The sequence below is a fragment of the Gobius niger genome (genome assembly GCF_951799975.1).
Source record: "Gobius niger genome assembly, chromosome: 8".
In the NCBI taxonomy this organism is placed as follows: domain Eukaryota; kingdom Metazoa; phylum Chordata; class Actinopteri; order Gobiiformes; family Gobiidae; genus Gobius; species Gobius niger.
Window position 1 is genome coordinate 19,407,996 of NC_136859.1, and position 15,973 is coordinate 19,423,968.

A 15,973-nucleotide genomic window follows, 5' to 3' on the forward strand; every position below is an offset into this window, starting at 1 on the left:
GTTGATCCTGTACAGACGTGCAGGGACGAATGCCGACACTGCTGTTTGCACTATGCACAGTTTGAACGTGTCATTGAGGAGTCAGCGACACAGGCCGATGAGCTGCAGCAAAAGCAGGAACAGGGTCACTATGTCCAGATACAGGTTCAGAGCCGCAAACACATATTCCTCTGGAGACACCTCATACTTCCGGTGTTTCCCTCCAACAATCAGCTGAGTGTCAAACACCAGGTACTGCAGACACAAACACATCAGGGTTAAACCACACAAAATAATTTGAAGAGTGTGATGAGCGCCTTACAGGTGCTGTATGATGGGAAGAATATACCTCAAGGTGTGTGACACACTTTTGCAATCGGGATTGTAAGAATAGAAACTAATGAGAGCGTACAACTAAACTATCACCTAACAGTGATCTCAAATGAAGTGACTGGTGAAGATAAAATTGGAGATTATTAATAAAATACAAAGTGCTTGTGACAGAAAGAGCACATTGTGACTGATCCAAATGACAAAATGGGCCTGATGTTGCTCCCATTGAACCAATGCTTCGCTGTGCATGGCACAAGATACAAAAGTGTCAGTCAGACTTTTTGTGAACGTTTTTGGTCACATTTCAGACCACAGCAAGTTCATCTCGGGGACACAGAAGCCACCTTCTTTCTCTGCATGATGGCTAGACATTTCCATCTTTTTTATACTTGCGTATAATTGTTTGAACCAATGAACCTGCACCTTCAGGCATCTTGGAATTGCACCCAAGGATAAACCAAGGTTATGACATCGTCATCTGGGCTATCCCAAATCTTTTTTTCCCCCCAATGAATTGACTTATGCCCTTATGCATTCCTTAATTCCTTTTTGGTTCTTACCTGAGGCCTCCAGTGTGATGGCTCTGACCTGTGTATCCAACTTATTACATCTGGCTACTTTAAAAAAAAAAAAAAATGTAATCTATACTTATATACATATATTTTTATTTCATACTAAAACTCTTCACACAATACACAGATTCACCCATTAAATTCCAGAATAAAAGAGTGTGGTTGAGAGGAGCAGCGTCATGTGTTGGGCCCAGTGTGCTGTTGCACTTCGTTCCACTAGCTGACTGGTCGGGTCACAACATTTGGTGCCAATGCCAGAGGCATGCAGAGAGGTGGCTGTGAAAATGAAGCCCACTGCTGTTAATCGCTGCATAATGGAAATGAAAGGGCACAGGACATCAGTGTCTGTCTTTACACTAACTGCTCAGGCTGCCACTGCGGCACATCACAGGTCCCACCACACTCACTGATGAAGATGTAGCTACTTAAAAAGGTCATGTTGAGCCCAAAACGAAGTAAAACATATTGTGTACTTACCAAAGAAAATACAAGTGTCCCCAGGCAGGCATACGCAATGTAGGCATACTGCAGGAACAGTAAGCACAAACGTAAGATGTTCATTCGGTCGTTTAGGCCTAAATCATTATCTTTTGAATTGGAAATCATTTGTTCACATCTGGATTAAAATTACTCCTAGCTTCCATTTGCAGATGTTTGTTTTGTACTTCACTACTCTAGTATTGTATGTACTAGTTAGTTTACAATAGTACTAGAGACTGTATGTTGCCTATTGATGGTGGCGTGGTATATGTTTCAGTGTGATTTAGGAATCCTGAAAGCTTTCTGCTGAGCACACACTCTTCATATACTGAAGCACTGCTCACATCTTTTGAACTATACTGCAACTATTTTGAAAAATACTCATCATAAACACGTGTACAGTATGCACATGCCTTTTTCACTTACCTGTGATCGGAGGATTGCACACAGTAGACAAAAGGACAAGAGGGTCCACAGTAGCACCCACAGACATCCATTTAACATGGTGAAGTCCCACTGGTGAAGAAAAGAGACAATTACATTTGACGTCTGTGCCTTACCTGTGCAGTAAATTAGAATGTTATGAAGACACATTGCAGTTTAACATGTAAGTTACAAGAAGAAACTAATGAGCATGGATACAATGATTTGTGGATAATTAATAGACAGGATGTGGCTGACACACGCAGGCTGGGAGGCTGTCCTGGTGGCTCCTCTGCCCTTTTCACTTCGGCACCAAACGCATGGCAGCTACGATCAGGGAATCACTAATCCTGACCGATGAGTTTAACATTCCATGCAATGTGTCTGGGTGACATTTAAATCAGAGACACAGACTAGCTTAGTATCATATAAGATACAGTATATGCAAGCACTTGTTGTGGTATAAATACAAAACCACTTCATTCAACAGAAGAAGATAAAAAAAACCCATCATGGGATGTGATGTTTTCTTCACAGAACAAAGTTGCTATGAAAATAGAGGTATGGTCAAGGTAAATCTCATATGACTCCCAACCATGAAGACATGCTTTAACCTTTTGGCCAATTTGACCTTTTCATCTAAAAACTCTCAGTTGCCACGTACTGGTCCTTGTAGATTACTGAGCTAGGAAGAAAATGCAGGCCAGTTCTATGGAAGTGTTCATCTTGATCATGTTTTTTGTTTAGTTTTAAATATTTGACAAACATGTAATTTTGTAATTTAATTTTCATAAAAATTAAGTCAACAAAATCTAAATTTAATTTAGTCAACATATTTATTTACTGCTTCAAGTAATTTCTCCCACATGGACAAAGCACTGACCTGGAAGTTTAAATATTTTCAGTCCCTTCTTTTCATTTTAATTTGTGTTTATTAATCAACAAAAAATATTTGGAGGTTTTAGACATAGTTTAACTAAATTAGATTTAATTGTCAACAAAAAATATTACTTTGACTAAAATGTATATTTAAATATTTTAGTCAATGAAATCAACACAGTCCTATAGTAACACGGTGTAATCTTTAACCTGCCTTCAACTGCAGTGCTATAAATGTGCTAATTCTTCCTCCACCTGGCATAAGAGTCTTTTAATAGGGGCCAATAATGTTCTGGGAACAATTGTTTGTTTGTGAACTTGAAAGTTCTTTGTGAGCCACTCCAGAGGCAGCTTCTCCAAGTCTCTTGATATTAAAATGTCAACGAGGTTGTAAACCACACAGCACGCATAAAAAGACCCAGGGAATAACAATGAAATAAACAGGAAATTATGGAACTGCACTGAAAACAAGGACCCGACTTTAAACTATTGCTAATTATCCAATAGATTTAGAGGAACACCCACAAAACTATTTTTGTTGAGAAACGTTTGTGTGTTTCTATGCTCGTATCTATGCCTTTTTTTCTCCATGCTCTCGTCTTAAATCAGCCAATTTGTTTTATTGGCAAACCTTGTTTTTTGGTTACCTGTGGTCTTCAATTTTCTCTTGCATTTTTGTAGGTCACATCCAGGTGCTCCACAATCCCTTGTGCATCTAAAACATGCACAACAGGCTAAATTCACCAGCCCCTGGCTGGTTTTCTTGTTATCCCCAGGTGCTGTGCAGAGTTAGTCCAATGCCCCAGTGACAGTGAAGGATGAGTCCAAAGCAGAGAACAAATTTCCCTATGGGGGACACTACAGTATACCTTAACTGACCTTTTTCAAGACTATCATAAATCTCCTCTGTGATCTCTTTCATTACTACTACTCTTCAAATAATCCTTCCCCTGCTTTTCCGTATATATTCATTCTAAATCATATCCGTAATCTTCCAAATGTAACATGCAAAAAGACTCATGTAAACCTAAAGCCGCACTGCGGAACATTCCAGGTTATACAGTGGTGAGAAAAAGTAAGTACACTGTTTGGAATTTCTCACACGTCTGCCTAACTTGGTCATTAAATGTGGTCTGATATTCATCAAAATCACAGAAATGATTAAACAGTGTATGCTTAAACTAATACCACCCAAACATTTACATTTGATCTGATTTTTATTGGCCATAACATGTAAACATTCACAGGAGAGCATGGAATAAGTAGGTACACCACTTGAATCTCGCTGAACTGCAGCAGTTTTGTAAAGAGGCATTTTCCAAAATTCATCCTGATGGTTGTGAACGTCTAATCTGCAACTACAGAAAAGCAGTTATTGCCATAAAAGAAGGATCAGCAGCTATTTAATACAGGGGTTGACTTACTTATTCCATGCATGTTGTGAATGTCTCAGGTTTTTCTGCAAAATATCTTGCTATTCCCAAACTATTCAACTTTGGGTCCAACAGTTTACAGCATTTTTCCACTAGTACTGTGGAGCATCCGAGTGCTCTTTTGCAAACCAAAGATGAATAGTTTGGGAGGAACACACAACGTCATGTGTCGAGGACAAATGGAACAGCACATCAACATCAAAACCCTGGACAACGTGCTATCATTAGTGGAAAAATTAATTCACAAGTTTATCAAGATATTTTGCAGAAAAACCTGAGACATTCACAACATGCATGGAATAAGTAAGTGATCCCTTGTTTAAATAGCTGGCTGACCCTTCTTTTGCAGAAATAACAGCTTTTCTGTAGTTGCACATCAGACGCTCACAACGATCAGGATGAATCTTTACAAAACTGCTGCAGTTCAACGAGATTCAGGCGGTGTACTTACTTATTCCTCCCTCTCCTGTGAATGTGTACATGTTTTGGCCAATAAAAATATGATAAAATGTAAATGTTTGGGTGGTATTAGTTTAAGCAGACACTGTTTAATAATTCCTGTGATTTTGATGAAGATCAGACCACAGTTAGGGACCAATTTAGGCAGAAATGTGAGAAATTCCAAACGGTGTACGTACTTTTCTCGCCACTGTATGCTGCCAAGTCATAAAAGCAAATGACTCAAAACATAACCAAACGAGTCAGTGATACTAACAATAATTATCAACAGAATAACAACAATGCTATTTTGCAAAGGGTTAACTTACAGTATAAAGCAGGACCTAATGCATTTGTTACACTGGGGTTAAAGGGAGTGAAAGGGGAGAGACATTAAGCAAATTGTCCAAAATGTTTTTCACAATGAGACACCCAGAATAAAAAAATAATGTTTATTTATTCTATTTATTTGGTGACATGTTATGTGGCTCGGCTTTAACCTTAGAAATGAAGAAAATATCAAAAAGCAGACAACTTTCAGGAAAACTACAAACACTATGGTGTTGATTGAAACGCTTGATGTGTTGAGAAGAATGTCGTGCAGTTCGATGTGAAATGCAGACAAAGCTCTTTTTTTCCATTAAAGTAGCTCATTCCAAGTCCATATTATTGGAAGACAAAAAGAACTGATCAGCTTCCCCTTTGCAACCTTTTAAACCTCTCCAATACCTGCCAAGCAAACAGCAGCCACGAGCTTAACTCCGTTCCTCTGAGTGCACAGGAAACACGGCTTAGTATATGGGCATTTACCGCTAGCTGCACCTCAAAGTCGCGGCGCTTTATGAAATTTCACTTGTGGCAGCCCTGCAAATGGGGCTCAGAGCGGCAACAGATCTCACCTTAGACTGGAAGGCAAACAGACTTAAAGCCAAGGACACCAGCGCTGTCGCCAATATGGCCCACAGGACAGCCTCAGCGTCGAAGTACCTGCAGCGAAGAGAGAGCAGGGACACGGCGGTCATGACACTGCTTAATATCAGACTGACATATCGTATGACACTAAGCTGCCTCTGAACACAGTAGGTTCAGTGTATCTATTACGATATGGAAGTCCAATGCTGGAAATTTTCTATGAGAAAAAAAATACATTCGGGCTTTTACAGAGACTGTGCCCTTCAGCATCATGGGTAATGATTAGGGCTGGGTATTGTCACATTTTTTTCCGATACCACTACTTAAACGATACTTGGTTTTCGATGCCGATACCTGGACGATTTCTTTTTTCGATTCTACACTAAAATATTTGTCATCTAGAACCAGGAAATAGAACAATAATATTTGGAGATGAACCTGATGAATTTGCAGAGTAATCCGGGTAATCATTTGGGGGAAAATGGTGGAAAATTGGGAGGAATTGTGGCATAAATAAGGAAAATATATGTGTGTGGGTGTGGGGGGGTGTAATGAGGCAAAATTGGGATAAAATAGGGGGGAAATAGGGGGAATTTGAAAAATTAAGGGGGGAAATAAAGAAAATATTGGTAATAAAACAAATAGGCAAAAATTAGAGGAATAAATTGTGAAAATGAGAAAAAATGGGGCAATAACCAAAAAAAATGTGGGGAAAATATTGGGAAAATTAGGCAAACATTTGGCAAAAAAATATATAAAAAAAATAGGGATAAAAATAAACCTAAAAAAATAATAATAATAATAGGGAAAAAATAATTTATTTGAGCTGAAACAACCAAGTCACTTCCTTTAATGCTGTCCCTGGACCAACAGCATAAAAACTTGGATCTAAAGAGATACGATTTTTTTCATCGGTACCTGCTATCAATACTTTTATTTTTTCGATGCTGGTAGTACCTAAACATTTTTTCCGACACCATACCGATACCATACGGTACCCAGCCCTGGTAATGATATCAATTTACCCAAGATGATTAAAAAAACAGCACAACTATGTATGAGAGGAATGAAATGTGTCTGCAGTGGTTAGGAATAAGGCTGAAATTGTGTTTTTTTTTTTTCATTTTTTCCTAAACGTTTTAAAGTTCTGTTCTCAGTATGTACAGGTAGGATAATCACTTTCTGAAATCACTGTAGTAATTTATACATTTACAACTGTCATAACTTTATTCTGAGAGCCATTCCTAATTGTTTTTGTCTCATATCAAATGCTAGACCAGACAATGTTTATGTAACTGTCAATAATAACAGCAGCATTTATAGCTGGGGTAAGTATTGTTCAACTTTAATAGCAATTTGTCGTGCTATTGTAGTAGTAGTAGCTATAATCAAATAATATACCTCCATCTGGTTTAGAATTTGATGAACCCACAATGATACCGTCTTACACATTGATCTGAACGGGGTCAAGGTTTATTGTGCAAACGAGAGAGAGCCTCAGGTGGGGATGAAAACAAACACTCACGCGGCCACCGCTCCGAGCATCAAGCCCTCCGCCACCGTCTGCGACATAAACAGAGAGATTCACGGCAAATACAGCCGGGAGAGGAGGAGGAGGAGAGGGGAGTCTGGCTGGCTGCTACTGCGACTGCCTGTGTACTCACAAACAAGCCCAGGGCGATGAAATTGAGAGGGACTTGACGGCGGAGGTTGTCACAGCAGGATAAGGCCACCACAAGCACCATCACCACCGCCCTATTTCACACGCAATATACAGCGAGTCGTAAATAGCAAATAAACAGGCTGTAAACATCAACAAGCTGCACACAGCCCGGTACAGGAATTCAGACGGTGTAATATTGATGCCCAGCGTTGTAACCCCAGTTTCTCATTTGTGATGGGCCATTTTTTTGTGAGAAAAGGTCTGGTTTTAAACCATGAATTTGACTTTGGGATTAACTTCTGCTCTTTTGATTCAAACAAAAGTTATTTTGTTAAAAGCACCACAGTTAAAACCTGTCCTTTCTCATCTCTCATAATGAGCCCACATCAAATCTAGTTCTCTCAAAGGTAGTTAGTTGTTCAGACTCACCTGTCATAGATTAACTTAAATGGGTCAATGAGGACTGTCCATTTGCTGGTTTTATGATATCAAAGAAACATGATGGCCGGTTATAATGAGTGTGCGAGATGAGTAGATGAGTAGAGTTAATAAATCATTAGTTAAGAGTTTAATCATTTCTCTTGCAATAAAATAACTCATTGTCTCTTAAATGAATGAAGAGAGACGTGCTGATGCTTTCCATATTAGTGCAAAGTTTACAGCAGGCGAGGTGGAAAATGCATGTTGACAACCCTAGATAGAAAAAGGTAAATATACATTTTCTTATATATGACACTTACATCATGGAGTAAGAAAACCAGTAGTGGTCCCGTGTCCAAGTATTCAGAGCCGGCCTGGTGCGAGGAGAAACACACATTCCTTAATAGAGATGTCATCTTTCTGAGAGCAGTTGTACAATGACTGTATTAAATATTAACAGAAGACAGAGCATAGTGCACTGGGGAGACCAATACAATTTATGAAAGGAAATTACTGTAGTGGTGTAGGAGCACATCCATTATACAAAACGTATAAAGCTTTCAAAGAGTTCCAGCAGCGAAATGTTACAAGGTAGAGATTGCTTTGTTTTGTTGAGCAGCTTTTCCCAGCTGACATTTGCGGTGAAATGAGGCTGAATGGGGGCAGAGTGCCATGTTGTGAGATCATCAAGTTTGACACACAAACTTCTTCGCTGGGTATTCAGGACTGTTCAAGTAGTAATTTCATTTCCATGGAGTGCTCTTTAAGCATTATCTTCCTGGGGATATGACCTGGACTGTAATGACTTTACTCAGTCTTGGGTTTCATTGAGGCCATGTTTCACCAGGCTTAGTCCTTGTTGATCCTTGTAACGTGGGGGGTTGATATATCTTTTAAGTTCTGTTTAGACATTGTTTTCGTTTTATGTTTTGGGGTTGGGTTTTTTGTCATGGATAAGTCTAATGTATTCCTGGATTTCCTTCCTGCTACAATGGATTTCTTCTTCCCTTTCTCTCTTGTTTTCACACATGCATTGGCCACGACAGAGTCCAGATCTTTACCCCATTGATAATCTTTGGGATGTGCTGGGGAAGGCTTTACGCATCGGTCACACTCTCCCATCCGCAGTACAAGATCTTTTGTATCGTTTGACCTTGCAGCATCGTATTGAAACAATGCCATAAGCGATAAAAATGTATGGCCGATTATTTACTACGTTGGTACAATCCCTTGGCAAGAATGTAGATTGACTGATCCATCGGTTTTCTTTTCCACTTTGTGACTTACCAATAAAGAAAAGCACAGATAATTCCCACAGTCAAAAGCAGCTGAAGCATCAAGATAAGGTACACTTTCCTTATGAATCCTGTTCACAAAAAGACAAAGAGGGTTGGGCTCATGAGAAGGAGAATCTCGACAACAGAAAAAAACAACGAACAAAGAGAGGAGAACTAAAACAGACAGGCTGCCAAACAGGAACGATGCAGTGAAGACAAGCGGCACATTTAAAAACACAGCCAAGCCGCATTTCCTTCAAACAATTCATTTTGTGTGAAAAGGTGCAGAACTGAGGCAAAGGGAACAAGCTCTATTTCAATTCAATTCCAAGAAGTGCTTGCTGAGCAAACGAGGAAGCAACAGCTGTTTAACTCAAGCAAACACAACTATTTTTCTTCTTCTTTCTGTTTCTGCGATATGGCCATGTACTCACCTCTTCGGATGTTGCCGTCGCTGAACACGGCGTCCTCTTGACCGTAAGAGTAATCGGGGGGAGGGGTGAAGTCCACTGCGGTGGATGTTGGGACCTCTGGGTGAACTGTGTTGTCGCATGGGCCGGGAGCAGACACCACTGAGATGTTTCCTTTACCCACCTGCTCCAACAAGAAAACAGCTCTTTAGTACAGAGGTTCTCAAACTGTACTGGTTTCTACTGGTGGCCATCTGGGATTTTAGATTTTATTCAATTTTATTCAATTTTATTTATTTATTTTCATGGTTTAGACCTCATTTACACCCAGTTTAGTCCAGTTTGAGCGTCCTTTAGGCCTGATTTGAGAACCACTGTGATCGTACATCTCAAAGTATCAGAAAGTCAGGAAAGACTGGGATGTAATAAAAATCCATAGTGACAATATGAAATAAAGACAATCAAAATCAGTATTATTTATGGTGGTTTAAGATGGTAATTTCTTCTTGTAAACAATAAAACATTTAACAACCCGTGAATAAAATATTGAAATTTTTTAAAGACTGAGAGCCGCATTGTGCCTGCAAAAGGAAGTTTAAATTTGCAGAGAGAACAAGACCTTTTTTCTTCACTTAACACGGTCAATTAGTAAGCCGTGTGGGCTGGCAGCGGCAATTTGTCAAAATGTTACAAAGTTAAAAATCACAGTTATGGCCGTAATTCTAATAGGGTCAATTTGTGGGTGTCCTTTTGTGCGGCACTGATAATGACCCAAAATTATAATTAAAAAAATATACATATATTTTAGTTGTTAAATAATGTGCCAGTATGATTTTGACCCATGCTCTGCAGTCAGTCGGACACAAATGAACGCATGAAAAATAAGTAGCATTTTTTCCCCCTCCTTCCTACTTCGAGGCAAATTAAAATGTACTAACAACCAACCTGATAGCTCATGCCTGTGTAATTATTCTGCCCATAGTCCTGGAAGTTGTACGGAGGGGGGTTTGCTCCGTTAGCCTTGTCCATTTTCAGCTTTACAGGCAGAGCTTTTCATCAACCCTGCAAGAACACGGAGAACAAACATGCAAACGTTTTTAAGGTCATATCTGTGGCTCAGTGCGCCCGTTGGGACTCTAATCAATGCTGATAAATCTGCAAAGTAAAAAAATAAATGTACGTAATTACAAAATGATGCATCGTGCAAACACTGAAAGCCAGGCCGTGACTAACATCCATAATTATTTCCTTAAGCCCCCATTTAATAGGGTAGTATGTATATTTAATAGCCAAATAGGTTTTGGCTAATTGATCTCAAAGGAAATGCAGTTGCCCGCTACAAGGGCACACAGACAGTATAGCGTGGGGTTTAGCTGAAACAAAGTACAGACAGGGGAATCATATATTGGCTTGGACATCACAATCCCAAACATTAATAATTAAAACTACCTCCATAATGGTCCAATTACTCAGACAAAAAGCTGATTCTGTTTGATAAGGGGCCGCAGTTAATGTCAGAGGAGTTTACAGTGCGGATGCTCGGTTCAGTAAAGCTTCAGGAGTAATATCTACAGTATACACAGATTCACCAACATACACTGCCCCCAATATCAGCAATGCATAATAGATTAGATTCTGACAGCGATAGATCCACGGCCGTCTGGATAAGTCTATTAGAGCTTCAAACAAAGGCCCACTTTGAATGTGCATTTACATAGGGTTCACATTACAGTGGCAGAAGAAGGTGAGAGAAGGACATTGGTAGAGGTCTTCTCGTACCCAAGTGTAATTATATGCACAGTGATGCACTGCCTTCTTTCTATTTGCACACATGGGGCTTTGCATTTAATGCCACAGCTAAGTTAGTTATTAGTTAGCAGAGGTGGGTAGTATTCAGTGACCTTTACTCAAGTACATGTGCTTAAAGGCACACCGTGTAGCTTTTACCCGATAATATGAATGAATGAATAACAAGCATTTATTTCATGACAGATATTTTCATCATTGAAAGAAACCTCATAAATGCACAAACAAACATGTGACTTTGCTCTAAGACATGACTGCAACTTTACCGGGAGAAGATATGTCTCCAGCTCGTCTCCATGGAGATGTCAGTAGAATTTGAGATTTAAACAGGTTAGGTTCTCATCCAAATCCATTCTTTGATTACCCACTGCAGTAATAGCATTTTCTGTGTTGAGATGGTCAGTGGGAGCATGTTTTGCACTGATGACAACAGTATACTCCAAAATGTTACGCAGTATGCCTTTAAGTAACTTTTTGAAGAAATTGTACTTTTGCAAGTAGGGTTTTCTACAGAACTTTTTACTTCTACTTGAATCTGTACTCTTACTTGACTAAAATAAATAGTAACCAGTGACAGTGAGTAAAAAATGTAATTCTTGTTTCCGAATTTGGCAACACTTTATTTTACACTACCTTGATACATTGTACCAAACTATATTTAGTACAATGCAAGGTGCTCTGTAATAACTTGTACCTATGCAGTACATACAGAATGGAATTATGTGTATTAGTACTTAGGAGGTACATAATGTAATGGGACATAAAAACCTTAGGGTTAGGGCTTAAGGTTTGGGTTAGAGTTTTATGTATTACATTATGTTCCTCCAAACGACTAATACACATTATTCCATTGTGTATGTACTGCATAGGTACACGTTATTACACATTGTTATATAGCACATTACATTAATGTGGCAGGTACAATGTATCAAGGGTAGTGTAAAATAAAGTGTTACCCTCAGGACTCACAGTACAGGAATTTATTGATTGATTGATATACTTGATTGACATATTTTGGCTACTTTACCCACCTCTGTTTTAGCGCTCTTGAATATTGCAACAAAAATATTATTGCTACATTTTTACCAGTCTACTGCCCACAGTATAATTAAATTCAGACGAAAATCTGCAAATTGAAAAATATTTTTTTTAAACCTAATCCTAAAATGAGGCTGAAACAGAATTTTTGCATGTTTAAGTTGCCCTCTGTCTTTTGTTTCAGGGTGTGTGTGAGTAAATCTCATTCAGATGAAGGACCTCTGTGATATTGTGATGTACCGTGGTTTCTTGCGATATGGATGATGTGACACCTTATTTAGGCGTTATATTGTGCAGAACAAGCATCAATAAATAGTGTACCCGCAGAAACTGAGCACTTTCAATGTTCAGGTCTGGATATGCCTAAAAGTCAAAATTGAAATGAGAGACAGCGAGTCGAGTCAAACCCAGTATTCATTCTGTGGATTCAACAACACTGTAATTCTAATAGCAATAAAGGCCTAGTCCGAATAACCAAAGTAATCTTGTTCAGTAACTGCATTTTCAGTGACAGAACGAGTTGCCAGTCCAGTCTGATGCCCAACAAATACTTAAACAAGAAGAAACATTTGAATATGATTTGTTTATTGCTTTACATAGACTCTATGCGCAAAAGCGAACATCTCCAAAAAGCAACCTAATTTTGAATGTTTCGGCATTTGTAAATCACTCACTTAAACCGATCAGTTTGGATAGATAAATGTGTCTTACCACTTCAGCAGCAGCGGCGGTGGTGGTGACAGGAATTGGCCGGACTTCCTGTTGTGTGTCTTCAGGGCAAAGTCTACCTGCTATCAGCGCTGCCATAGACACCGTGCTGAGGCCACGGGGATGAGGAAGTCATGCTCATTAGGCTCAATGGAGAATTTAGATCAAGTTCATAATATGCCATTAAACCAAAGCGAGCAGCCACTTTGTCAGGGCGCTGAGGTCGCCATATAATAGTATTTCTTCTGCAGGTGGTATAAAATTTGATATCCGCAATTTTGATAATGGCTTATAATTATTAACTGTAAGAAAGAATCATATTGGGTATTGAATGGAAATGTTCTTGCTGAAATATCAAAATGTTCCCACTTTCAAAAGGTGAAAAAAAAACGTTTACTCTGGTAATGTAGTAGGAGAGGTATCTATAGACTTGTAGAATAACAATAGACAGTAGTAGTGACTTTGTAGCCACTGAAATGCATCTAAGACCTTGTATTTAATAGTGAGTAATAGTTGTACACCATTTTCCACAATTAAAGGACTTTTTCCCCCCCAAATAAAATGGCATTAGGTCTAAATTAAAAGTTTAACAAAAAGTACTTTTAACAAACCTGTGTGATAAGGAATGGTAATAATTGTAACTGATGTCCCATAGCCGGAGCCCCGAGCAGCTGCAGAGTCTTGAGCTGGGCCATCCCTCACTCAAGTCTCAGCCCATTAGCACTGAACATCTCAGGAGGAGGGGCAGTGGACCAGGACAGCGCCCTGTTTAAAGTCAAATGCATATATCATATCATTTCGTGAAGTGCAATGAAATATGTGCAGCGCTTTCATTTAACTTGTGAATGGATGATTAAAGCTTGCATTATTATGACTGAAAACAGGGCTTATTATTAGCACTAGCCAAAAGCAAGCCGTCTTTGCAGTGTTTGTCTAATTTTTACCCTCTTTTTACCCTCTTTTTTTTAACCTCTCTCCCCATAATGCTTTGCGGCAGAGACAGTTTCTGGTTTTGGCGTGTTGATTTGAGAACCATAAGCAAAGCCGGAGTGGACGGCATTTCCATTAAACTACAACGCATGTAAGACAAATAAAGGTAGTCTGTGTGGTTAATTAATGTCATTAAAATCATACTGGAAATAATACAATATTGTGTATCTACTGATGTATTAACTGATGTAAATACTATAACAATTTGCATATCATCTTCATTTTCAACTAATAGGAAGAAAAGTTATACAATATTTGCACAAAAAAAACAAAAAAAAACATTCAAACATGGATTGCTCTGCTTTCTGAAGAAACAAAACTCATTTCATGATGAAGTCCTTGAATAGATTTCCAATTATGAAGCTGCAGAAGTATTTCCAGAAATATTTTCAGTAAGAACATTTCCAAAAGAGGTGTTGTATAGTCTCTTGATGATCTCCACAAAAAGAACAGCTCACATCAAAATGAGCCGTCATAATGCTTGGATATTTTGCCTAAAAGCGTGTAGGAGACCCCATGTTGTGTTGGCTTGTTTAAAGGAATAGGCCACCGTTTTTTCAATACTGAGATAAGTTCTTACATTAGCTACTTGTCTGCTATTCGCAAAAACCTCTCCTCCTCTCCTCTATGGGGCCAAACGGGCATGAAATTAAAAGAAAAAATCGACATGTTTCATTTTGTGTAACTATACTTGGATCGTGTACCTACTCATGGAACCGTATTTAAATCGGGGAAACATGGAAGAGCTTGGTCGCTTCGAACTTCACCTCCGTTTGGATCCAAAGAGGAGAAACACCGTCTGTGCTCTGTTTGCGTGACTGAGGGCACGCATAAAGACCAGACAGGTACGCATCAACTCGTCTAAGCTAAGGTAAGAACATATCTCAGTACGCAAAAACGGCGGCCTATTCCTTTAACACCAGAAACTGCAGCGCCGGAGGTGCAGACGAGGTTCGCAACAATGGGGGTGGGGGTTTCTAGGCCTTGAGCAGTACTTTTAGGGTGAACATTTAAAGGCACACACACAAAACTTTGATGGTAGAACTAGCTGTATTGACTAGTTTAGTGTTAGACAACAGTGGAGGCAATTTGAGCACTGAGCACTGTGACGTGATCAGATTAAGTCTGTTTAGGGTGATATCGATATTACATTCAAAATACCCTCTCCTTGTATGACTACAGCACTTTCACTTTCCATTGGCCACTCTGTGAGTCCCCATCAGTCAGTCTCTGTACCTGACACTGCTCGGTTACACGGCAATAGCAGGTAATTGCCCAAGGAAACCACCCGGACAGAAGAAGAGGGATGAGTGATGTCATCATTATGCACACATGGATTATGGGTATCCGCTCCTCTCTATGAGGGAAATAATGTCACATAAGACATACTGTAAATACAGGCGGTAATGTAGGTCAATACAGTCTTAGAGCTGCTCCATGGAGAATCGGCCCTCAAAGGAAGTGTTCAAGTCCTCACCCGTGAACGTCGCACTAGTCAAGGATAAATATGTTACAGCTCTAGCAGCACACTAATTTCCATTTCTCAAGCCTTTGATAACGCTTGATTAAACCACACTAGCAGACATTAAGCTATGTAATACGACATTTAAAGAGGTTATTTTCACATATGGAGCAATTAAATAAAAATAAAAGGCTTTCTGCAGTCCCGCCTGAGCAGCCAGTGGAGCTCTTCCCCTCATTCATAGGCAACAACGTTCTCAGCAATGATTTATGAACAATTATACGCAATTAAAGGTGAGGCTGCGAGGGATACTGCTGTTAAAATATGAATCTGCCCTGGATCATTGCACTTCACAGCCAGAGGTTTTTTTTTCTCTCTTCCTAAGGTGAGATAGTGTACTCAAGCGTTTCACAAGAGCAAAATGAGAGGGGCAGTACCGCCAAGAGCCACTGGGGGGCACTAGTCTCCTTCGCATGTGTTTTTAATTGCACTGATTTGGTTTTGCTTCAGTCTCCGCCACTTCCCTGTCCAGCCAAGCGCGCCAAATCCCCCTGAGAGCCTCCTAAACTGGCTAGCTGTTCAATTTAACAGCAGGATCAAACCTGTCATTTCTTTCACCTGCCTCATCTGCCTATGCATGGCAAATGCACCGAGATACGGATATGTGGTTATGAACAGTAACAGAGATGCTGCAAAACAACATAAGGTTTTCTCATTTCAGCAAAACCTGTGGAATGAATAGGTCAAATT

The 15,973-nt window shown here is 39.4% G+C and overlaps 2 protein-coding genes across 2 annotated transcripts in view; one reads left to right on the forward strand and one right to left on the reverse strand.

The window, feature by feature from the left end:
- The window catches only part of eomesb (eomesodermin homolog b), a 383,568-nt gene that overhangs the window by 30,032 nt on the left and 337,563 nt on the right, over window positions 1-15,973 (forward strand). The gene's annotated exons all lie outside the window — the stretch shown is intronic.
- LOC306966483 (protein lifeguard 1) lies at window positions 49-10,282 on the reverse strand. The gene is made up of 10 exons (XM_079561252.1): window positions 10,165-10,282; window positions 9,244-9,403; window positions 8,820-8,898; window positions 7,853-7,906; window positions 7,114-7,204; window positions 6,975-7,012; window positions 5,437-5,524; window positions 1,791-1,880; window positions 1,362-1,409; window positions 49-234 (listed from the first exon to the last, which is right to left on the reverse strand). The coding sequence occupies exons 1-10, from the start codon at window positions 10,246-10,248 to the stop codon at window positions 82-84; spliced, it is 885 nt and encodes a 294-aa protein (XP_079417378.1). The 5' UTR covers window positions 10,249-10,282; the 3' UTR covers window positions 49-81.